Source organism: Ovis canadensis, chromosome 7, assembly GCF_042477335.2.
Source record: "Ovis canadensis isolate MfBH-ARS-UI-01 breed Bighorn chromosome 7, ARS-UI_OviCan_v2, whole genome shotgun sequence".
Classification (NCBI taxonomy): domain Eukaryota; kingdom Metazoa; phylum Chordata; class Mammalia; order Artiodactyla; family Bovidae; genus Ovis; species Ovis canadensis.
The window spans coordinates 96,728,579-96,753,329 of NC_091251.1; the positions used below are offsets into that span (position 1 = coordinate 96,728,579).

Below are 24,751 nucleotides of genomic sequence, written 5' to 3' on the forward strand. Positions count from 1 at the left end.
TTGGCTGAAGCACACAGCTCACATGAATTGCCAATGCTTATTCATCTGAATGGACTTCCTTGGTGGCTCAGATGGTAAAAAAATCTCCCTGCAATGCAAGAGACCTGGGTTTGGTCCTTGGGTTCGGAAGATCCTCTGGAAAAGGGAATGGCTACCTGCTCCAGTATTCTGGCCTGGAGAAGTCCATGGACAGAAGAGCCTGGCGGGCTACAGTTCATGTGGTCGCAAACAGGCAGACACGACTGACACTTTCACTTTTCATTCACCTGAATACAGCCACAAATACATCCTACCCTGGGGACGTGGACATGGTTTTGTGCAAGTTCCTCTGTGCCATACTCCAGACACTAAGGCTGGAAGGGAAAACAGTGAACTGAAATCAATATGCAAATCACACTTACCTGGTCAAGGCATGCATGGACCATTTGGATCAGTTCCAAAGAGTACTGGCTAGAATCAACTTCCATGGCCCGGATGCCTTGTACAATCTTCACACACAAGTTGAGTGGATTCTATGAAAAAATGATTATTGTATTGTCCTTGGTTATATAAAGATGGCATTACAATCTACCAGTAGGGGCTTTGAGATGTCTGTGCTGATCATATAAAGAAATGGTAATAGCTGTAAATTAGGTCTGACTTCTTTTTACAACTATTAGTATACTTCACTAAGAAATGGCTGGAGATGTACTACTATGATCAGAGAGAATGAAACCAATTGGCCAACACGGAGGTATGACTACGTGACCAACAGAATAATATTCAGAGTATATTATAATCTGACCCCTCAAATGACTTCCAAGAAAAAGGAAAGCAAAGTTAGCAATGCTTCTTGGCTCTAAGTATCTCCTTTGCCAACTAATTTGCCTCCTGATTTATATATCCTAATAATGGTCAGGTGATACTCTGCTGCAAAAGACAAGGCAATGAATAAGTTGATAGTGATAAGAAATTATTGTAACAATGCCACCACCACCTTTACTGAGAGATCACTATGTAACATAAGTTGCACATATGTTTTTTAACTCTTGTAAACACCACACAAGGTTATCATCACCAATTCAGAGATATAAAGTAACCTGCCCAAGACTACACAAACAGTAAAAAAAAAAAAAAAAAAAAAATGGAGGCATAATTCCAATCAAAGTCTGTTTGACTCCAAAACTCATTTTCCTTCCACTATATTATTTAAGAAAACAAACTTCAGGGCTTAGAGAAATAAACAGGTCTCATAAAAGGCCAAAGAACTTTGCATTATCTTACATTTGCATCTTCATATACATTAGAAGAGCAGCTCTATAAGGGGAATATGTATCTTTTCTCTTGTTACTGACAAAATAGAGAATCAAAGAGATGAGGTGATTTGCCTAAGTTCTCCCATCTGGCTTGTAGAGGATACTGGACGTGAATCCACTTGTGCTACTCAAATTGCGGTCCATGAATGAGCACCAGAATCATCTGGGAGTCTGTCAGAAGTGTAGAGTATCAGGACTAGGTCTAGACACACTAAAAAAGAGTCTGCATTTTAACAAGATGTCCAGGTGATTTCCTATGTATATTAAAGCTTGAGAAGCACTACTTAATACCAGGCTTTACTTTAAGAAGAAAAGAGACTTAAAGGTATTTGTTGTTTATAACACAGTAAGTTTCTAGTAAAACTAAGAGTCAGTGTGTAAGCTTTCACAAGAGACCAAAACACTTTAATGAGTATTATATAATTTGCCTTAGCTTTTATAAAATGATGTAGCTGAAGTATAAGAAGTGAAATGGCTTATCCAAACCACTGCATCACACAGTTGATCCCAGAGTCAGTTTTAAAATTATAGTCAGTGGATTCAAGGCATGCTCAAACTACTTGATTATGATTTTTTTCAATGGGGAATTCAAGTTGGAAATAAATCTAGTCTGTAGTACTTTACAATACACTACTAAGCCAGTGCCTGAACATTGGTTATTATTTTGCCGACAGTTGATTGCTGTTCAAGAAGTCAGAAGCTCAGGGATAGATTCTCTCAACCAAATTGTACCATTTGCAAGGACAATGTAGGGATAGTACATCAACTTACTGTAGCATCAAATGTTCTCTTCAGTGTAAGTAATTCAAAAATGACACAGCCTACTGCCCAGATATCAGACTTGAAATTGTATTTTACTCCTTGGCAGAGCTCTGGAGACATATAATATGGCGTTCCCACAAGCTAAACAACAAAGAAATCAATCAAAAATTAACTTCTTTTCTGAGGTAACTATATTAATATTTTAACAACTAAATTAAATTTCCTAGGAGTTAGTGATAACTATAGAACATTCATCAGCATATCCTAAAACATTCCCATCAAACAGCATATCCCATCATCATTCTGAGCTGATGCCACTCTGGGGAGAAATCTTATTCATATCAAATGTCCTGGGCCAGTTATAAAGAGACAATCTCTGTGGTGAAGACCTGTGGTAACTTGGGAGGCAGAACAGCTCTGTGATTCCTGGATCACAGAAGATCCAGGCATTCAAGGACCACTGAAGACTTCACAGACTTGGAAAAAGCATACTTGGTAAAAGTTCACCAATGGAAAAAAAAATACAAAAACTGGTAGCGCGAGATGGTAATTGAATAAAGGGGTTTAAAAGTTCTAACTGAAACACACAGTAGTGAAACTCTGTGAACAACTCAATTTAACATTTGTAATACTAACATAGTGAACTTCTTCCAAATTCAAAAAGATCTTCTGAGTTCAAGAATGTGTTGGAAGGAGATAAATGTCCTAAATGGAGGTCATGTCTCTCCCGAGATGAGAGACAATGAGCACCCAAGAAATTCCAGTAACACTGATAGCCATCTTTAATAAGGAAAGTAAAACAATTTTTCAGACAGCTTACATGACATTTATTTTATTGGATGATTCTTGATAAGAAAAATCCATGCAAGGGCATGACTACTTCCTCAGAAACTCAGTATAGCAACATCATACAAGCAGACTCTGAGTCCCTGACGCAGACTCCCAACCCTGGCTATCAGTATCCTTGGATGTTTCTAGATTGCTTGCAGAAATATCTCAATATTATTAAAAAAAAAAAATCAGGACAAAATTAATTTTACTACCTTACATTTTCAAGTTCTGACAGAGCACTGTGAAACCAGAAGAGTAATAATTGGGTTTTGTAAGTCCTAAAAGGATCAGATCACTATCGTCAGAGATCAATTTATGTCTACTCTTTATCAATGGTCTTTCATAGGATCAGGTGAGAAGGGAGTCCTGTGGTGCAGACTGTGTATCATATTAAGGATGAGATTGTTTTCTGGGCATCAGCCTTTATTTGTAAAACAGGGTTTCTGAACCAGAAAAAATTCAAAGGAAACACAAGAGACGTCTAACACTTGAAGCTCAAAACATTAAATGAGAGAGAAAGTAATAAGATCTACTAAAGATCCTAAGCTGGAAAAAATGGTAAAGCATTTTATTGCTTTTGGAAAAGTCTTTAGTTAGGGTTGGAAAGGGCAATGATGTTTGAGCTGTTATATGGACAATGGCTCTTAAAAAAACATCCGAGCAGGTAAATTAGTGGGTCTAGGAAGAAGACTCCTTTTCTAAGTATGACTTATAAAAGATTTGCTTTATAAGTATGAAGAACTTGCAAAAACATCGTGAAAAAGCATGCAAGATTTAGGGGGTATAGTTATATCTCAAGGTACAAGAAAGGAAAAGAAAAAAAAAGTCAAGGGGGGATTCTCTGGTGGTCCAGTGGTTATTAGGACTTTATTTAAGGTCCCTCATGCTGTGTAGCACCACCAAATTAAAAAAAAATTAAAAAATTAAAAAACGCCTAACTGAGTTAATGATAACACATACTTACTGTCTCAGCCATGGAATACTCAGAATTCAGTTTCTTTGCTAGGCCATAATCTCCAAGTTTTATCAGGTTTGCCTTGGTCAGAAAAATATTTAATGTCTTTATATCCCTGGGGAAAAAATGCAGTATATTAAATCCATACACTAAACTGTTTTATCTCATCTACCTTCCCGCCCAAAATTAGTACAAACTAAGAGTGTGTTACCACTGTTCAGGCTGTTATGGAATCCAAAAGAGTGTTCATTATTTTCTCATACATTTCAATACTGAGAAGGGAACTTGGGGGAGTAGAGGCAGAGAATTACTTCATCCTCCAGGGATTCACAGCACAGGCACATTCCCCCAAACACTGAAGTCATTAGGAAAAGTTGAAAGGTCAGATTAAAAAAAAGTGCCCTAAGTAATTCCTATAAGGTGCACTGCCTCTTCAATTACCACTGGTGCCTTGAATTAAGTGATATCCAGGCAATTTTAACACTGAGTTTTGTCAAAGTTTCAAATCTGTTAAGGCAAGAGAAGCACATTCCAGCAGCAAAATGATTAGGCCATACAGATCACCTAAATAAAATCACCAGCTATCTTTCTGAAGATGAACTGACCATTTGTAACACAAATAAACTGTGCCTGGTTCACACTGTACCTTCCTTTATTGAAAGACGTGAAAAAATCAGAACAATATTTTTGATAATTTTCAAAAATAAAATAATATACAACTGTAGCCACTCAACAACTATCAAGAACTATATGTTAAATGGACAAACCACTAAAAAAGAAAACTAGTGTATTAATATTAATCTCTAGCAGTAGTCCATGACTCATTTAAGGGTATAATGAAGTGGCAATGTTCTTATAAAGGTTCTCTCCTATAGCTAGAAGTGAATAGAAAGCTGTTTCTCCCTGGTCAAGATCTGGTAAAACTGCATAATTAATTATAAAACAATGAATAAGCTTTTTACTTAAATTAAAAACAAATGCCAATTTTATTGCTCAGAGAAAACATTTACTGTGAATTCCAACTAGTCTAATACGACTTTTGTAGTGGCCCTCTAGGCTGTACTGATGAATTAATGAACTCACCTCTAAAATAAAGAGATGACTGAGCAGTACTAAGCTATTGAGGAGACTCTTCCTAGATCACAAACAGTTTAACTTCAGGAAGTAAAGATAACGCCCCTCATTACTCACTCTTTCCTTCCTAAATCATTATCAACGGAAAAGCCTTGACTGTTTAATCAAGAAAATAATAGTGCTGATGGGAGGTACCCAAGGTGGGGGTTGGACTGATAGAAAAGAATCCATCCCATATTCTTCCACTTATTACCTATGAAGGATCCCAGCTTTATGGATACAGCTCACAGCTGAAACAATCTGAAATAGGTACCATACCACCATCTGCAGAGAAAAAATAAATTATGCTTGGACTGGAAGCAAACAAAAAAATACCATTTAAATAAACAAACGCACGCACACACACACACGCAACAAAGAAAACTGCAACTAGAGGTTATGATTCAACATGACTTGACATTTCTTGCTTGTAGGTTGAGTAGGCAAAGAAAAGTGGTAGGGGTAAAAAAAAACAAAAACAGCGGATTATCATAAAATAGTTTGAATGTTGTTATAAAATATAGTATGGTGAAGCAGACTTGTGGAAAGAAATCCAGGAAGAATGCAAAGGTAGAGAAAACTGGGCATACCAGTATGCAGTAATAGAACCGGGAAAGAAAGCCCATAGAGAATCATGATGTGGAGGTAAACCGTTTAGGAAGCAGCTATAGACAGCTTCCTTGTTAGAGGTTTCCTTTCTCATGAATATCAATCAGAGCCTGGAAGGAGTATGAACAAAAGGAAAAAAACACTCTTCATTGTTGGAAGAGTAAACACAGAACTATAATGCAAGAATCACAATACAATTCTAGCTTCCTTTCACAGAAAATATGAATTACCTCTTCTTCAAACAACTTGTCCTTCTGACGAAGGATTTTATCATACAGGTTCCCTCCTGCAATTAAATAAGAAACAGGTTTGAATTGCTTAACAGAGATCAAAGCTACTAGGATTTTAACAGGTGGCACAGCAAGTAAAATATTCTGCATGAGTGTGTGCATGCTCAATCATGTCTCACTCTGAGACCCCATGGACTGTATCCCGCCAGGCTCCTCTGTTCATGGGCTTCTCGAGGCAAGAATACTGGAGTAGGTTGGATTTCCTCCTCCAGGGGATCTTCCTGACCCAGGGATCAAACCCACATCTCCTGCATTGGCAGGTGGATTCTTTACCACCAAGCCACCTTGTTCTGCTTCCTTTTAAAAGATATCCCCTCTTCCTTTCAGCTCTTTACATGGGTACAAAACTTCCCATCTGTCAAGGACTATATCTAAAATATTCTCCAAAGATTCCCCTCCCTAATAGAAGAGATTCAGTATGAAAATGAGAAGTACAACATTTTCAGAAAAGATAAAAACAAAGACCATTTCTCTAGTACCCTAATTTATGAAAGTACTTTGAAAGTCTTCAAAATCAATGACTTTCTTTTCCAAAACTCCTATTAAAGGAATCTGCAATAATTTGGTAACAACTTCCACAGTCTATTAGATTTGGGTTATACCTGTGAGGTGATGTTTTATAAAAATAGGTATATATCACAATCAACTTCTTTTTCTTTCCACTTCACACTGAAAAGGTTTCCCGAAATTTAGGGTAGACTCTAGATTGCTTTCAATTATTACTCCCTTTACTAACTCACTCCTTCAGAGTAAGTTTGAATTTCCTTCTCCTCTTTATTATCAGGTGACACAGATGGCAAATGATGATGGTTCGTTTTATTTGCTATCTGCAGCTATAACTTACACTGTAGTCCTAGTTAAGTTTCACAACTTCTTCATAATTTAGTAACTCAAAAGTTTCAATAAGTGTACCATCCGTTCTAGTTCCTCCTAACCACAAAGGAAGTTAAGAGGCCTCTGCTACTTCAAAAATCTCTTAATATAATTTCATACATTTAGGGTTGAAAACAATCACGATACACAAGAATCTAGCAAATAAATGACAAATCTAGGAGCTCTCTCTTAGAGATTTAAATGAAGAATATGCTTGGACCATTTTAGCATTTAGCTCAAGAATGGGCTTTGGGCATTCTCTTAGGTAATAATAAGTTAGTACAAAATCTATCAAAAATTTGCTACATATCAAGAACTACTGTAAAATAGTACACTTTCCCGTAAAATAGAAATGTTAAAGTTGATGGGGCTTTATAGATTCATTTAATACAATAACCCTAGGAGGTAAGTACTGCCTATTAGCAAACTTACTTAAGATGAGGAGGCTGAGGCACAGAGAAGTAGTCTGTGCAAGATTACAGAGATTAAAAAGTAGTAAAGCTTAGGATATGGGTTTAGGGTCTATTTTTTAACAAATAGGCTATATGGCTTTTTTTTAAACAAGCAAAAGGGTTCAAAGAAATCATTTTCAGTCAGCTATCGTCTTTAGACCACTTTTCAGTAGGACAGCTTTAGCTAAAATCATTATAAATAAATATCACCTACAAGATTTCACTATCAAGTGTCAAACCATGCTATGCTTCTAATGCCTGTCATTTCGTAAGGGAAAAAAGCTTGAAAAATGAGTGTAAAATTCAACTGAACAAATAATTTGAAGATGGAATTATCATCACAAAGCAAAATTTGAGCATGCAGGGGGAAAAATCCCTCCCCTCATTTTGTGGATCACTTCAAAACTTTTCAGGGCCTGAACTACTTCTCTTAAACTCTAGCAGTCCATTTAAAGTTCTTGTTCTTTGTCAATATGGATCTTATTTTTCTCTCCCCCTCAAGGTAAGTATAAGCAAAGGAATGTCTTGCTGGAAGAAGTCCCACTGAACTCTACCTTACCATTACAATATTCCAGCTCAATCAGCAAGGTGGTATTATCCATGAAGTGATTGTAGTAGGCAATAATGTTGTCATGCTGCAGCAGTGCCAGAATAACAATCTCATTCAAGGCATCACGACGTTCCTTCTCAGAGAGTCGGGTCAAATCAACTTCCTTCCACACGACCAATGAGTCATCCTATAACACAGCAACAGAGGTATCGTGCTTTCCTCGAGCCTGGCAGAGAATGAATCCACACCCGGATCTCTGAGCCTAGAAAGAAAACTTCCTAGATGGGCAGAAACTGACTCCTTTTTCTCCTTTAAATAAAACATGAAGACTTTAAAAATTCTGCATACAATTGAGCATCAAAATTTACTGCAGGTCTAGGGAAAGCATTAAAATGTTGTTTTTACACTTAATTTACCTAATGTCAATTCCAGGTGAAAAATATGGCATGGAGGTAGATCTCAGGGTTTCTATTGAGGGACATTATGAAAGACTGCTAGTCATGATGAGGATTGTAGTATGGTTCGACTATTGGAAAAACAAGAGAACTGGAGAGTGGTTATCTATGGCTGGTATTTCTTGTAAAATAGACACGTTAAAATTGCCTCTAACTTTATACAGATTTCTCTAGTGGTTTTCATTTATTCTTTATAGATAAGAATAAGTCATGTCTAACGGCTCTGACTCAATGGACATGAGTTTGAGTGAACTCCGGAAATTGGTGGACAGGGAGGCCTGGCGTGCTGTGATTCATGGGGTCACAAAGAGTTGGACACGACTGAGCGACTGAACTGAACTGAAGGGCTCTGAGTTCACTTTCCTTACTCTGTCACGTTCTGTGACTCTGTTTCTCCTGCAATTTTATGTTATCACATGTTTTCTTCTATTCATGAAGACTTATCTGCAGCTCCTAATATTCACTCCATTTTATAACATCTCTAATTTACTGATGTTGTTCCCCAGCTCAGAAGCATCCCCACCTAAATAACCCTCCCTGTCCTTTAGGATTGCTGTGCTGGGCCTTTGAAACTTCAGCAAAAGACCAATGAACCTTCTACTGTGCACTCCCTTAATTTCCTTCCACTGAAATAAATGTCCATTCTTTTACACTTATATACACATACAACTTAAACGCTATTTGTTACTAACAAAACTAACATATCTTGCCACTGAAATATATGCTTCTTGAGGGAAAAATTTGCTTCTAATTAGACCGTGGTAAACTCACAAAAGTAATAAACATTTGATGTTATGGATAATGCTATGCAATTTTGGGAAAAGTGTAATCAAACTTAACTTAAAACAACCTTGGTAATCAAGTTCAACGCAATAATCATGGAAAGGCATGGACAAGCAGATGTGACCCTCCATTCCAGCCCAGGATTTGCTTCTAATTTAAGTGAGCGAGTCACTTAAATATACTACCTTAGTTTCTTCAACTATAAAAATAGGAATACCAAAGCACATCTCCTCATTCTCATGAGAACACTAACAGTAACTCATAATACATTAATCTTGCAACCACCTCTCTCCTCATCCATCTTTTAGACTTAAAAGTACTTGGAACACACAACAGACCTGCAGACAGATCACTGATAGAATCTCATCTTCAGCAACCCCACACTGATTAACTATTCTGAAAGCAGAGTTTTAAGACTTTAGTGATGAAAGTTTATGATCAATTTTGGAAGTAGACTCCCCACTCTAGGGTTTTAATCAGTGAAAGTGAAGTCGCTCAGTTGTGTCCGACTCTTTGCGACCCTGTGGACTGTAGCCCACCAAGCTCCTCCGTCCATGGGATTCTCCAGGCAAGAATACTGGAGTGGGTTGCCATTTCCTTCTCCAGGGGATCTTCCTGACCCAGGGATCGAGTCCAGATCTCCCGCATTGCAGGCAGACGCTTTAACCTCTGAGCCACGATCAAAGAATCTCTTCAAAGGATTTGTATGTGTGCAATAATGGATAGGCGGGAAGGTACCTTTACGTTAAGTTCTCAAAGAAGTCCTTTATCCCTCCTGAAGTTAAGAACGAATGGTTTAAAATATACAAAAAAAAAAAAAAAAAGTATTTCCCAGGCATAAACGCTGCTGGATCATCACTGATGAAGAAGCCCACACGCTACAATCTTACCAATGACCTTTTCGATGATCAAAATAATCTTAAATAATATTACTTTTAAGGTACGTTGCTATTTCTAACTCCAACTTACAGACGGGAAAACTAAGGCTCAGAGAAGGTTCAATGCCTTGCTTAGTCCCCATGGTAAACAAAAACGACCGGTTAGAAAAACCAGTGCTGTTGCGAACTCCTAGTACAAGGGCGGTGAGGACCCCAAGACAGACACCCCTGAGGGACCCGATCGCTGAGCGAGGACGAGGCGGGGGAGAGCGGGGCCGCTACCTCGGTGCGGCGGTACAGCGTGGCCTCCCCGAAGGCGCCGCGGCCCAACACACGGATGGGGATGTAGTGCAGCTCCTCCTGCTCCGCCGCGCCGCCGCCGGCTCGCGGCACCGGACCGGCGCTGGGCCCCGGGCCCGAGTCCCCGCCACCCCCGGACTCGCTCCCAAAGTCCGAAATGAGGGAGTCGCAGTGTCGCTCGTACTCGCCCAGCACCGACATGGCGGCGGCGGGGACGGGACCGGCCTGAATGTCCCCGGTGGCGCTGGCGGCGCTGCGCCTCTCCCGCTTCAGACGCCGGCCCGCGGCCCCGTCAGCCCCGCGGCCCCGTCAGCCCTGCCACCCCGCGAGGCTCCATGGCGACTCCTTCCCCCTTGGCCCGGAAGCAGTTCTGAGTGCTTCCGGCCCAGGGGGTTTCCTCCTTTGCCGGTTGTTCCTTTAAGCCCCGGGCAAGATTTCTTTCCCTCCATGCAGGCTGGGAAAACGAAGCCTCGGGCAGGGGTTGGCGGCGCCTGGTGGAGACCGAATGGGACCAGATGGCTCCCGCAGGGGCAAGGGCGTCCTCCTCGGGTCTATAGACCCCTCCCCTGATTCCTAGCCCGGTGCCCAGAGAGTTTTGAGGTCCAGAGGTCGTCCAGTCTCATCTTGGCGCCAGGCCTATCTCAAGGGCAGTCACTGGGGGAAGCAGCCCTTCCTAGCGTAGCACAGCGTTGTTTGTTTTAGAGAATTGTTACAGCAAAGATATCTTTACGTGCGTGTTAAGTGGCAGTGGTGTCCGATTCTTTGTGACCCCATGGACTGTAGCCTGCCTGGCTCCTCTGTCCATGGATTCTCCAGGCGAGAATACTGGAGTAGGTATCTTCCCAAACCCAGGGACTGAACTATGTTTCTTAGGTCTCGCGTTTACCTCACCTCCCTTCCCTCTCCCAGCGGAAAATTCTTGCCTCCTGTCATCTGTTAGTGGGCCCAGTTATTTCTTCCAGAACTACCCTGGGTCCCTGTCTTCCATACATCTTAGAGAATATTTGAAGTCAACCCTCCTGACACTCACTTCTCCCTTTCCAGATTTCACATTCTTCTTCCAAGTGTATTTCCAAATCTCTGACCACCTGATGATCTCATGCAACATTCTTCATGCCGTAAGTGCCAGATACCGTAATCGGAGGTGGGGAATCTGCAGAGCCCTGAAGTCACTAAGAGAACTGCAATACAGTGGAAAAGCGTGTTCCATCAGTTATGTGCCTTGAGCAACTTTACATCGCTAAGGTAACTTTTTAGTCGTAAAGTTATGGGAATTATTGACCTACAGAGATAACAGCTAACATTCATTATATTTATTATGTTCCTGGCACTATGCTAAAGGTTTTCTTTCCATGTGTCATTCCATTTAATCCTCACAGTATTCCCATTCTGCAAAAGGAGCTGAGATAGGGGGTTAAGTAACCTACTGTATGTTACATAGCTATTGAGGGGAGCTGGGAGTCAAAGCCCACACAAGGCCTGGGATCTCTTTCAGAGGGCAGGATATTTGGGGGCTAAGAGAAGATCATGTGGATGGAGATCATGGTATTTGTGGGATAGAAGCAGAAGACAAGGCCTCAAATATTTATTTATATAGAACTTGATATTTCCTGTGGGCAATGGAAAATACTAGACATTTTTAAGCAGAGGAGTACATGATCTGTGTGTCTGTATGTCCTGATTTGCTGGGGGGGGGGTCCCAATAATACTTTTCCCCACAGCGTAATTAATGAGTCTTCTTTGTTCATGTGCCCAGCACAGATAATAAATAGTAAGGTCACCTTGCAAAAGACCAAAGCTATACTTTACAAAGGACTGATGACAACATGGAAGATAAAGACAGGAGGCCTAGAGACAGGCACTCAGGTGCTATCAGTGTGAATGGAGAGGGGGGCCAGATTTAAGAAATCCATCTGAGAAACATTTAGAACTTTGTGATCAGTTGGGATATGGTTGGTGAAGCAAATCTGAGTCCAGGAGACTTGCATCTAGGTTTTTAAGTAGGTGGATAGTGACAGCAAACATAGGAGGAAGAGAATGGGTAGAATGGGGTGAGGGTATGGGAGCTAATGAGCTCACGTTCCTCTGACCTCTCTAGAGTTCATCAGTGTTCCTTTTAAAGTATGATATCCTACACTCTGTGTAACATTCCACATTGGGTCTGAATAGGAGGGACTTTTGTCTGTCTTGATTTGGATCCATTTTTTCTATTAGTGTACCAGACTTAATGATGGTCTGCTTATACTGTGCTTATATTTAAGCAAACCTCTTTTTCACATCCAGTCTGATCCAGAGTAACACAGTTCTCCCTCCAGATCACATCACTCCTTATTTTCTTCACAATGTTTATCTTTAAAATTGATGTCTTATTTATTGTTTACTTTGACTACCTCCATTCATTAGAACATAAGCTCCTTGAGAGCCCGGATTTTGCCCTCTTGTTCACAACTATGTATCATCAGTGCCTAGAAAAGTGCTTGATATAACAAGCCTAAAATTTATTTGTTGAAAGAATATCAGGTCATTGTTATTGCATATGTACATCTCTTAAACCAAAATGCCTGACTGATAACACCCTGTTAGATTTTTTACTGGTTTCATTCCAGGGTTCTAGACTGTACACATAGTTTTCAATTTTCAATTCATTCATCCAGCAAACACTAAGTACCAACTTGTGCCAGGTGCTGGGTTACAACAGAGGACAAAATAAACATGGTTCCTCTTCTCCTGAAGCTTACAGTCCATATAAACAGACAAATAACCAGGCAATTACAATGGTGTCTAAGTGCTATTATAAGGAAAGCACAATCTTCTAGAAAGGTGTTTAGGAGGGGCATCTTTCCTTTCCAAGACAAACTAGCTGGGTTAGTGAAAGCTTCCTTAACATCCACAATGTTAAGTCAGTGGTGGCTAAAGCAAGCATGGAGATCATGCTGGACAGAAGCCATCCCATCTACTTCCTCCTATGAATTAGAAAGCACTTTGAGGACAGGTATTGCTTCTTTTTTATCTGGGTCTACTCCAGAGTTTAGTTCAGCACATTAAAAAGATGATCAATAAATTTTTGAGTTGCATGGAAAAAACAATTGCTTATAGCTAGAAGTGCTAACTTCCATTCGGAGAAGCTGAATAGGTTTCAGCCAAAGCTTAAAAATTCATTTTTTTGTGGAAACTAAAAGTTTGCAATGTATAAATAGTATTCTATAACTTGGTTAGCCTGATATTGTGAATTATTCTGGTTATAATACATAGATAAAAGCTTAACAAATGTCCCTTTCCATCTTAGACAATACAAAACAGAAACTCAAGCTCAGCACTTCATTACATCAGATGTAAATGAAACTAAATATCTGACTTTTGAATACTCATAAGCCCAGAAATACTCAACATTTTAAAGGTATAACTGATTTTAAAATGCTTTTGATAAAAACTGGTATTTCCATTTTATATCTTAACAAGTAAATGGTTAAATTGCCAAAGTACTTAGCAAAGTCTATAGCTCTGTTGTTCAATATGGTCGCCACTAGCAACCACTTGAATTATGGCTAGTCTGAATGAAGACATGCTGTAAAATGCACACCAGATTTCAAAGACTATAAGGAAAAAAGAATGTTAGACATCTCAGTCATTTTTACATTTCTATATTGAATTTTATGTTGAAATTCTATTTTGGATCCGCTAGACAGTATTACTTCCCAGGTGGCTCAGACGGTAAAGTGTCTGTCTACAATGCGGGAGACCTGGGTTCGATCCCTGGGTCAGGAAGATTCCGTAGAGAAGAAAATGGCAACCCACTCCAGTACTCTTGCCTAGAAAACCCATGGACGGAGGAGCCTGGTGTCCATGGGGTCGCAAAGAGTCGGACACGACCGAGCAACTTCACTTCACTTCACTTTACTTCAGACAGTATTACACACTATTTATAATAGCCAGGACATGGAAACAACCTAAATACTCATTAACAGATGAATGGATAAAGAAAATGTGGCACACAGGTATCACAATGGAATATTACAATATACAATGGAAATTCAGCCATCAAAAGAACAAAATAACGTCATCTGCAGTGACTTGCATGGACCTATATTGTCATACTAAGTGAAGTAAGTCAAAGACAAATACGCTATCGCTTATACGTGGGATCTAAAAAAAGTGGTACAAGCAAACCTATTTACAAAACAAACAGTCACAGATGCAGAAAACAAACTTATAGTTATCAAGGGGGAAAGCAGGGGAGGGATAAATTGGGAGATTGGGATTGACACATACACACTAGTATGTATAAAATAGATAACTAAGAAGAACCTATCATATAGTACAGGGAACTCAGTACACCATAGTGACCTATTTGGGAAAAGAATCTTAAAAAGGGTGGATTTATGTAAGTGTGTAACTGATTCACCTTGCTGTACAGCAAAAAACACAACACTGCAAATAAAATTTAAAAATGTCATGTTCCTTTATACTTTTTAAATGTGGTACTTGAAGGACTTGAGTAAGAACATAAGAAGGGTTGGAAGAACTCCTACAAATGAAAGGGTCTTGCCCCACTCCAGTACCTTTGCCTGGAAAATCCCATGGATGGAGGAGCCTGGTAGCCTGCGGTCCATGGGGTCGCTAAGAGTCGGACATGGCCGAACGACTTCACTTTCATGCATTGGAGAAGGAAATGGCAACCCACTCCAGTGTTCTTGCTTGGAGAATCCCAGGGGCGGGGGAGCCTGGTGGGCTGCCGTCTATGGGGTCACACAGAGTCGGACACGACTAAAGCGACTTAGCGCAGCAGCAGCAGAAAAATTTATATTATTCATGGGGCTTATGCTATAGGAGATTGTAGCAGACTGAACAGATAATTTGCAGAACATGCACAACCATTTAACAAATATGATACTGCTGAGACAATTACATTTACATTTAAATTTATTTAAATTCACACAAACATTTTGCTACCTTCACTATTTATGTTCTCTAAAGTATCAGGGAGAAATGAGACATTTTCTAAAGTATTTCAAATGTTGAGAACCACTACTTTATAAACTAGAGATTCACTGACTTATTAACTTTTTTTGAGGATTAGAGAAAGAGGCTAAATTGGAGGCTAGCTAGTCAATGTGTAAAGCACTTCACGGTGACTCTTATAAAGAAGCTTTATGGAAAATACTCAACTGCAAGTAAAAGGAAAGATGATCTTGCCTTTACCTGCTGGAGTAGCGTTTTACATAGATGTGTTGGTCCAAAAAAAAATAAGTCCTAGAGGTTCTAAATTAGGAGGGGTATTTTGAGAATGGAAGGAAAGGGAGAAGACTCTATAGGAATAACTTCAAAATCAGTATCTAAAACAGAGAAGCTACAGAGAATTCCTGGTTTACAGAACCCTATTTAGTCTTTCTGAATTAAGAATATTATTTCAATATACATATTATATAGTTATACATTTACAAATTAAGTATAATGAACTTTTGCTAGATCACATAAACTTTATCCATCTGGAGTACACTACAAATATTTTTTTCTCTAATTTGTCACATATAATTTGCCATGCTTTTAATACTGAGGAATATGGAGGAATTATTGCCAATCCAGACAGAGATACTCATGAGTAACAAAAAATACACCTAAAATGGTTTCTGCTAGCCTTTATTTGAGAAAATTTACATAAAAATCCCAATCCAACACTTACAAGTGCATCTGTATAAATCCCACATGCCTCTTTCCATTAAACAAACAGAAAAACAGCTTATGACAGGGGCTTATGACAATGATATAACAAAGCATACTTAAAACTATCACTCTGATCAGTAATTTAGACTGTGTTGAACCACAGATCCCCAAATGGAGGAAAACAGATAACATCCTTGTTTTTAAAGTTGATTTGCTCTTGCACTAGTCTTTTATCAAAAGCAAGTAAGTTTACTTTTCAGATAAAATCAAAGTATAATATCAATGAACTTTAAACCCAAAGCACAAATGTCCAACTTGGCAGTCCTGACATGAGGAAAGGAAAGGACGTGAAAGAATTTCAGTTTCACAGTCACGTTTGGGAACAAAACATTAGCAAAATAAAATATCTTCCTCTCCTATCTTCTTCTTTGACACTCTGTCAGAAGACTACAACCAACGGAGCAGCTTTCATTGCTTCTAAAAAGGGGAAAGACACCAGTTGGAAACGAGGATCTTGTTTGGCTAATGGTACGAAACAGAATTTCACCTTTAAATGTCTGAAGATGGAGCTTAACTCACAGGTTGGGTTATTCTCGCCCCTGTTTCGATGTATCCTCTGTTGTTTAGTATAAGTAACAGCACAGACTTCCTCAACATCTGTTGCTCTTATGGGGTGTCCCTGATGGCTCAGATGGTAAAGAATCCGCCTGCAATGCAGGAGACCTGGGTTCGATCCCTGGGTTGGGAAGGACCCCTGGAGAAGGGAATGGCTACCCACTCCAGTATTCTGGCTTGGAGAATTCCATACTGTATAGTCCATGGGGTCGCAGTCAGTCAGACTTTCACTGAAACTAAACACTGCTGCCCTTACGATGAGATCTGGCTATTAGGCTCTCAGAAGCAGTACCTATTTTTCAACAGCAGATGGCAGTGTTACACAAACTGATGAAAGAACCACTTCATGCCACATGGGAGGAATTTGTTGAGTGTGTGCTCAGTTGCTGAGTCGTGTCTGAGTCTTTGCGACTCCATGGACTGTCTGTCGCCCACCAGGCTCAGACTTTATCCATGGGATTTCTTAGGCAAGAACACTGGAGTGGGTTGCCATTTCCTTCTCCAAGGGATCTTCCTGACCCAGGGATGGAACCCATGTCTCCTGCATTAGTTAAGTGTATTCCTTACCACTGAGCCATCTTGGAAGTCCAAGAATTCATACAGGGAGTCAAGAGAGGATGAAAAGCCTTTTGTGTTTACAGTAGCTGGAACATTAACAGAACAGGCTGAGATTTTAGCAACATAATTTGCCCCCCTTCCCCCTTGGTACTTTATCCAGGTCATCACAACAGTGTTCTGTTAATTCTAATATGCTGCTTCTTAACTGCAAGCTGCACAGCCCTAAGTCCTGTAATTCTTGTCATTGCAATGGGACAAGCCCTGTAAGAGTCAGTAGACTTAAAAAACGAGAGAGAGAGAGAGATTACAGAAAGGACAAACTCCCACCCACTTTACTGGGAGAAGTGGGGAAAATGTCAAGTGATATTATGTCACTAACTGTCAATGAACATAGTCATTTGTGCCCACACTTTCTCTTATTCATATTAGTATTGGCCTTTAGGCAGGCACATGTCCCAAAACGACTCTTGGCTTTGCTTTTACAACAAATATTTTCAAGTATTTACTCGGTTCATGATCCTTCTAGGTGTGTTTACTTCATATATCTTAATCTCTTCATGAACACATAAGAACAGAAATTAAGTCAGTGACTTACCATGTAAGAATACTCGGCAAATTTTACTTGTTTTTTCTTCTGTAGAAGTTATGTTAAAATTTAAGCAACCACAAAACTGACAAAGGACTTGTATCTAGGATATATAAGGAATTCTCAAACTCAATAGCATAAATCAACTATACTTCAATTAAAAAAAAAAAAACCTCAGTAGTGAAAAGAACACACACTCTAATCATAAAACAGGCAAAAGAATAGATATTTCACTGAAGAAGATATTCAGATAGCAAATAAACACATGAAAAGATGTTCAACACCATTTGCTAATAGGAAGATACAAATTAAAACCACATGCCTCTCAGAATGACTAAAAAAAACTTTTTAAAAAATAATAGCAAATACTGCTGAGGATGTTGAGAAACTGGATTGGTCAGACATTGCTAGTGGGAACCTAAAATGACACAGTAACTCTGGATAAAGAGCAGGACGGTTTCTTACAAAAATAAATGTGTGTTTACCATACAACCCAGCAACTGCTCTTTTGGGCACTTATCCCAGAGAAATGAAATTTGTGTTCACATAAAAACCTGTACATGAATGTTCACAGCAGTTTTATTAGTAATGGCCCAAAACGGAAAACAATACTGATGTCCTTCAATAGGTGACTGGTGAAACCACGGTGCACCCACACCACGAAAGACTCCTAAGCAATAAAGAGACACAAACTACTGACATATGCAACAACTTGGATAAATTTCAAGGGCATTATGCTGAGTGAAAAAAGTCAATCTCAAAAGGTTATATATATATACCATTTATATAGCATTCTTGAAATGACAAAATTAGAGAGATGAACAGCTTAGTGGCTGCCAGAAGCTGGGGCTTGGGGTTACAGAAGGAGATGACTGCGGCTATAAAAGGGAACCACAGGGATCCATGTGATGAAATGGTTCTGCATCTCGTGGTGGTCACACAAATCCATACGTGTGATAAAACTGCGTGGAACTAAACACACATAAATACACAAAAAGAGAAAAGTTCAAGCAGCTGAGCACAAATGTTTTAATTCTCTAAAGTGAAATTTTCTTTAAGAGCTATCCACAGTTCAAAGCTCATTTCTATGAGGTGTCACAGCCATCACCCTTTTAAGAGACATAAAATTATGAAAAGGTATCACCAGAAGCTAACTAAACATTTTAGCTAAGGGTCAAGAGAAAATTAAGGGTGTTGTCACACAGAAATCCAAAGAGGACAATCAGAAAGAAACAAGTTCAACATGGTCATACAAATGTTGGTAAAACAAGTAGAATGGAAGCCCAAGCTGGTGAGCAAGTGGGAGAAGGAAAGAAAACATGGTTCAAACAGATCATACGAGGAAACCCAGTACAAATGCTGGCTTTGGCATTATCTAGGTAACCCCTGTTTTTTGTCATAGGTGACTCTAATAATAGTCTTGTTGCAAAACCAGTCCAAATCCTACCAGGTTAAAAAGAAGTCCCTCTTTGACTTCTTGGGTGAAGGTGGTAACCCACGTCCTCCCACATCAAAGAGATCAGTTCTGGCAAGAAAGCTCCAAGGTGCCTTGATGGTGCTGTTGGTAGGATGCCTTTTGCCAGGCATGTCCCAGCGATGTTCTGCTGGCCAAGATTCAAGGTGGGAGGAGACTGGGCTATATTACTCAATCAACTTCTTGGCTTTGAAGAAGCGACGCAGGTAGAAGACCTGCCAGGTGGCCAGACCAATGAGGCAGAACATGGAAAAGATGCTGAAGTACAGGACCCGAGTGTTCGTGGACTCTAAAAAAAAAAGAAAAAAAGAAAGCGGTGTAAATATAGTGGAGTGAGGCTCAACAGGCCTAGTGGCCAGGGGAAAAGGCAATTAATTAGCTTCACTCTGCCCCTAAACCTTACAGTAGGACTTTAGATAGTTTTTTCTTTAATTTTCATTATCCTATATATAAATGTTAAAATTACAAAGATTAGTGCTATTAATTTGATACACTAAGCTGACTGATATGATCAATTGCTTATTACAGAAAAAAATGCTATTCCCTTGAAAATCAAAGAGGGCTCATTTACCTGTAACAGCAAGAGCACTGAAGTGAGCAATTGCCCTTTCATAAAATGCCCTTTGGTAAAACTGAGAAAAGGGTACCCCAGAATTTAAAGTATGGGGACCTATCTCCTTTATGGTGCTGAGAAGTAAGAGTCACTGAGAAATAAGAGTCGCCCTCCCCTCACCATTGGTATCTCGCATTTCTTCTTCTCGCTTCTTCATGTAGGCAAAATCATTAACAATAGACTCTGAAAGGTCTTCTAGGCGTCGCAGCTCTACCTCCAAAGGTTTGAGCTTCTCAACTTTTGCAATCTGGAAAAGAAAGGAATTATAAACCCATTCCCTAAAAAAATTGCTCTGGTCAAGAACCCTATGTAACAGAGGAGTCTTTTTAAAAGTTTTACCGATCTTAAAATCCGTCATCATTCTAACGCATTTTAAAATTTGGGGTTCTTCCCATCCCTACTGTCTAGATGTTTCCATCTCAGACTTTTTATATACTTTAATTTTGATTAAAACCTCCTTAGAAATACTAATAATATAGTAGGCTATATTTCCCAAGGTTTCTGACTTTAATAAAGCATTTTACTTGCCATTTCACTTTTGTCTAAGAAATAAGCAATATTATTAGATGTAAGTGTGAGCATCATAGTATTAGTCAAATGTGATTTTAAGAAGAAAACATACTAAATTCCTAATAGGGAATGCACAGGAATGAGAGTACAGATAACTATAGCACTAAGATAATAACTCAAACTGCAATGCCAGTTATCAAAATAAATCCCCAAGGATATCCCTGTGTGCTAAGGAATATACAGTGTGAGAAATAAACTTGCTTCTTTTTTCAACCCAGACCACTGTGAAACCTCTAAGAGCATTTAGTAACTGAAGGCACATATGACCAGACCAAGGATTTCATTATCCTATTTGTTTTTTCTTATCAATCTTAAATTATGATTTACTTTAAAAATGGGAATATAGTATCAGACCTTTCCATATCTTAAAACTCATGTACCAGTTGCTCTTAATTTTCTACCACAGAGAATTCTTCAAAAAATATTTCTGCATCTGCTTCTTTATTCCCTATACATTCTCTACATAACTCCCTACTTTTTCTTCTCTTTTGTCCAATGAAACTTTCTTGTACTTTCTCTGTTAAATGTTGACAGCACTTAACATGGAGTGAATGGGAACAGTTTGAGGGTGTTCTTATGTTCTATTTACTGAAGAACAAGCCAAAGTTATTTAAAAAAAAAAAAAAAAGAAAACTAGAAACTGTTAAGATAGGGATATAAAAATTGACTTTATATTTAAGGTACCTAAAAATATGGTGATGGGTTTGTAATGATGCACCTAAGTTTTCTTTCACTGGATGTACATTTTCGTATAATTATAAAGGGTTGGGTAGAGTTAATGGCATGACTGACAGCTGCAGAACAGAATAAAGCTAACTGGGTATGAGATTTACACAACAGTCAATACATTGAGCTAACACTCCTAGCTGAACACACAAATGTCAGGTTTTACCATTAATCTACAATACATATCTATTAATTGATCTCACATAGAGATGGAGAGCAAAGAACCCCCCCCCCCCAGGAAAAGGATACAAGACACAGAATTAAATAAGTTGAACCCTAGCCTGTAAACATTTTCCCTCCTGGTATATGCTTTCCCCTCTAAAGCTTCTTGAATGTGATAGTATAAAGGCAACAGCATGATACGTCTTTATAGAGGTAAATGATTTAAGGCTCCCGAGATAGAAACTTGGGCTTCCCTGGTAGCTCAGCTTCCCACCGTTGCTCCCTGCTGCGTGAGAGACCTGGGTTTGATCCCTGGGTTGGGAAGATCCCCTGGGGGAAGGCATGGCAGTCCACTCCAGTATTCTCGCCTGGAGAATCACCATAAACAGAGAAGCCTGGAAAGGGCTCCCGTCCATGGGGTCGCAAAGAGTCGGATACAACTGGACAACTAAGCACAAGCAGACAGAAACTTACAAAAGGAATGGGAAGTGAAACTGGCTGCACCTTTCTCTGCCAGCTGAAACTAACATTCTTAAAAATCACTTTGAAGACTACTTCTAACTCCCCATCCTGTTTTTGGGTTAAGAAACAACAGCCCAAAGACCTAAGATCCAAAACAGGAGGACCTAATGAAAATAAATTTGGTACTGAGAACAGCCTTAGTAGATAGTCTCCTAAACCTGCTCCCAGTCCTCTTCCTTTCTGGTGCCTCCTTAATATTTTAGTTGCACAAGAAACACATTCCTCCTACTAAAGAATTTAAATTATTCAGAAGTAAAGAAAATAGAAACAAAAGGCCCATCTTCACAGCTCCTCAATCCCTACATCCGCCCATTCCTCCCTAAAGATAACTTTGGTTATGACTTTAGTGTATATCTTTAAAGACTTTGATAGAAGATACCACACTGTTTATGCCTTTGTGTATATACAAATGTACAAAGGAAAATATAATTTAAAACGTATCTATAAAAAAAAAAAAAAAAAAAAAAATAAAACGTATCTATAAATGTGACCATAAAGTGTATGTTGTTCTATGGCTTCCTTTTTTTCATTTAAAAAATCTTTCTAAACACTTCAGTGCTTGTAGATTTACCCCATTCTTAACTGCTGCACAGTATTCCATACAGTACAGGGGCCACTGTTTAATCATTCAATTTCCTAACCCCTTTTCTGGTATAGATCCTATTCTAGACTCTATACTTCTATTCATAACATATCATCCAAGTTGAATCTCATTTCCCCAATGAAATCCCAACTCAATCCTGTCTTTAATTCAGTAAATTATCTCCACACTTCTGAGTGGGATGAACATCAGTACAAAGAGCTAATAAGAAAATCTGTATCAATATCCCTACTGACTGTTCTGCTACTCTAAACATCTGATTTAATGTTCATAGAGTCTTTAAGAATGTAAAATTAAACCTGTTTCGTGGAGGCAGGCCATTATTATCCTAGTCTACTCTTCTCTTCCATGACTAGAAGGATGACGTGTTTTGCCAACAGTTTGATAAAAGCAAAAACCTATTTCACAGGTTCTCCACTAGGAGGCAGCATTCCCCTTTTAGGCTGCATTTAACCATTAAATAAATACCAGGGCTAATGAGGAAACTGACAATTTCATAAAGTTACTCAGTCCTCTGAGTGCAACACCAAGACCACCAGTACCAAAGTCTCATGACTCCCTATTCAGGGCACCAAAGCATTTATTTAGCATCAAAACTCCAAAGCTCTGCTATAAAATGTAAGCAAAAACGAATCCCTGACTTCCAAAAGCATACATATTCAGTGTATCCAAATCCCACCTATCTTTCCAGCCTTAACCATGAAGCCTCCTTTAACCACTACTGTCCACACTGATCCCCTCTTCTCTAAAGCCCCACAACACTTAAGACTGCCACACAATTAACACTCAGACACTGTCATATCCACGTTGTTTTGCTTTTTATCCTTTTCCCCCACACTAGTTTGGATCTTGAATGCAACAGCATCAGAATGATATATACTTTGTGTCGTCCCACATGCCTAATATAAGGTACATACTTGAATCTGACCCATTATGTCCATTCTATGCCTTCTTTAAGGAGTCAACTTCCTATAGCAGATATTAAGTGCTGCTGGTCCCCTGAAGCAAGTGCTTCTTGAATGTTAAGAGCATCAACTGTCAGCATCCACTTTCACCAGGCCCACTGCCTAGGAGAAAGTTTTCTTTACCACAGTATCTATCACTCTCATCTGTAGTGGAAGGTATTGTTTGAAAAAGCTTTCCCTGCACATCTACAATACCTTCCAAATAACTGTGAAGTTACCCTTAAACTATACCCAAATTTTCCATTCCTCTAATGATGATTTGAATTCCAAAGAGTTCAGAGTTCTATGTAATCATACCAAGGGAAGGTGGTAAATCTGAAAGATTGCTTCTTGAAACACACACGTGGAACCAGCCTCTAGGGAATCACTGGATTCTTTCCCTTGGTGGAACTTTGAGAAACTCAAGACAGAAGCTTCATGAGGAGAGCCAGATTCAGGCAAATGACTGTTATCTCCATACCCGCATCCTCAGCCCCTGCAAATTTTAGAAGCATAGCAATCAAAGAGGAAACCACCCAGTCTTAACACAATCAAGACAATGAAGATAGACTTACACCCAAAGCCAAGTCTACTTTTGCATGAGGGCACATGGATCACAGGCTTCTTCAGCGAAGGTCAGAAGGTCAACAACATGCCAAAATAAGTCCAGAAAAGACTGCCAATCTTAGGACTAAATGAATGAAATTTAGAAAGATCCTATTCACTCTGTCATAGCCATGTGGCAGCTTCTAGGTGGGGTAGAAGGGAGCTAAAATCTACTGAACTGATCGCCTATGTGTCAAGTAGCTTACCCATGTTATTTCATTTAAGCTATGTCAAGAAAGGGCTTTTGGATCTAGTATGTAGAACCAGAGTTCCTCCTTCATGAGGGCATTCAGAGAAACAGCTTTTGAAAAGGCTTCAGCTGATGCTTCAAAAAGTGCAACTGTGTTTTTGGTGTATCTGTTGGTAGCAAATGGCATACTAATAGAACATTTAGGCAAAAAATTATTTTAGTTGTGCTGAAAATACAGACATCTAAGCAAGAAGGGACATACACAGCCCAGTGAGTTATGTCAGACAGCTCCTTCCTGGTGGGATAACTGCCTTTATTCCCACAACTGTAAGATTAGATAATAAGTCCCTGCAAACAGCTGTTCTAGCTCACAGACCACAAACTAAAAAGAAATGGCTCGATTCACATACTGATTCTACCAAAATGGGACCCTCTTAGGGGCAAAAGATAGTGGTGAGAGATCCTTAAAATCTATTGGAGGGAATTAAAAATGTTTTATTTCTGAGGAAATATGCATTCTTTCTATTTAAAGATTTCAAACTACAAAACTACATTTCTTTACAAAATGTCAACCATTCTGCCTTCAAATAATGTCACCTTACATTTGTCAAATGTAATTTGACAATGTAATTACAAATTACATTTGTTTACATAGCAATTCACACGCGTTAATTCACTAAACCTCCATAACAATTTGGCAGGTAGTGTGGTTCTCTGTCCAGGTGTTTAGACAATGATTACTACTTAATTGTACAGGACCATGTGGGATTTCAGAAT

General features: G+C 39.1%; 2 protein-coding genes and 1 long non-coding RNA gene across 3 annotated transcripts in view; 1 reads left to right on the forward strand and 2 right to left on the reverse strand.

The window, feature by feature from the left end:
• The window catches only part of NEK9 (NIMA related kinase 9), a 39,693-nt gene extending 29,178 nt beyond the window's left edge, over positions 1 to 10,515 (reverse strand). Inside the window, exons 1-7 of the mRNA XM_069597084.1 lie at positions 10,129 to 10,515; positions 7,740 to 7,917; positions 5,796 to 5,851; positions 5,171 to 5,241; positions 3,853 to 3,958; positions 2,067 to 2,198; positions 402 to 512 (exon numbers count right to left, since the gene is read on the reverse strand). Coding sequence (XP_069453185.1) covers positions 402 to 512; positions 2,067 to 2,198; positions 3,853 to 3,958; positions 5,171 to 5,241; positions 5,796 to 5,851; positions 7,740 to 7,917; positions 10,129 to 10,347 — 873 coding nt within the window. The 5' untranslated portion in view covers positions 10,348 to 10,515. The remainder of the gene's footprint in view (positions 1 to 401; positions 513 to 2,066; positions 2,199 to 3,852; positions 3,959 to 5,170; positions 5,242 to 5,795; positions 5,852 to 7,739; positions 7,918 to 10,128) is intronic.
• A 7-nt stretch (positions 10,516 to 10,522) lies between these two features.
• On the forward strand, positions 10,523 to 14,599 carry LOC138443910 (uncharacterized). Its single transcript, XR_011258356.1, has 3 exons — positions 10,523 to 10,976; positions 11,191 to 11,391; positions 13,829 to 14,599. It is a non-coding gene; the product is annotated as an uncharacterized lncRNA (long non-coding RNA).
• Positions 14,600 to 15,767: 1,168 nt separating this feature from the next.
• TMED10 (transmembrane p24 trafficking protein 10) overlaps positions 15,768 to 24,751 on the reverse strand; it is a 48,036-nt gene continuing 39,052 nt past the window's right edge. The window contains exons 5-6 of the mRNA XM_069597087.1: positions 19,774 to 19,900; positions 15,768 to 19,329 (exon numbers count right to left, since the gene is read on the reverse strand). Coding sequence (XP_069453188.1) covers positions 19,208 to 19,329; positions 19,774 to 19,900 — 249 coding nt within the window. The 3' untranslated portion in view covers positions 15,768 to 19,207. The remainder of the gene's footprint in view (positions 19,330 to 19,773; positions 19,901 to 24,751) is intronic.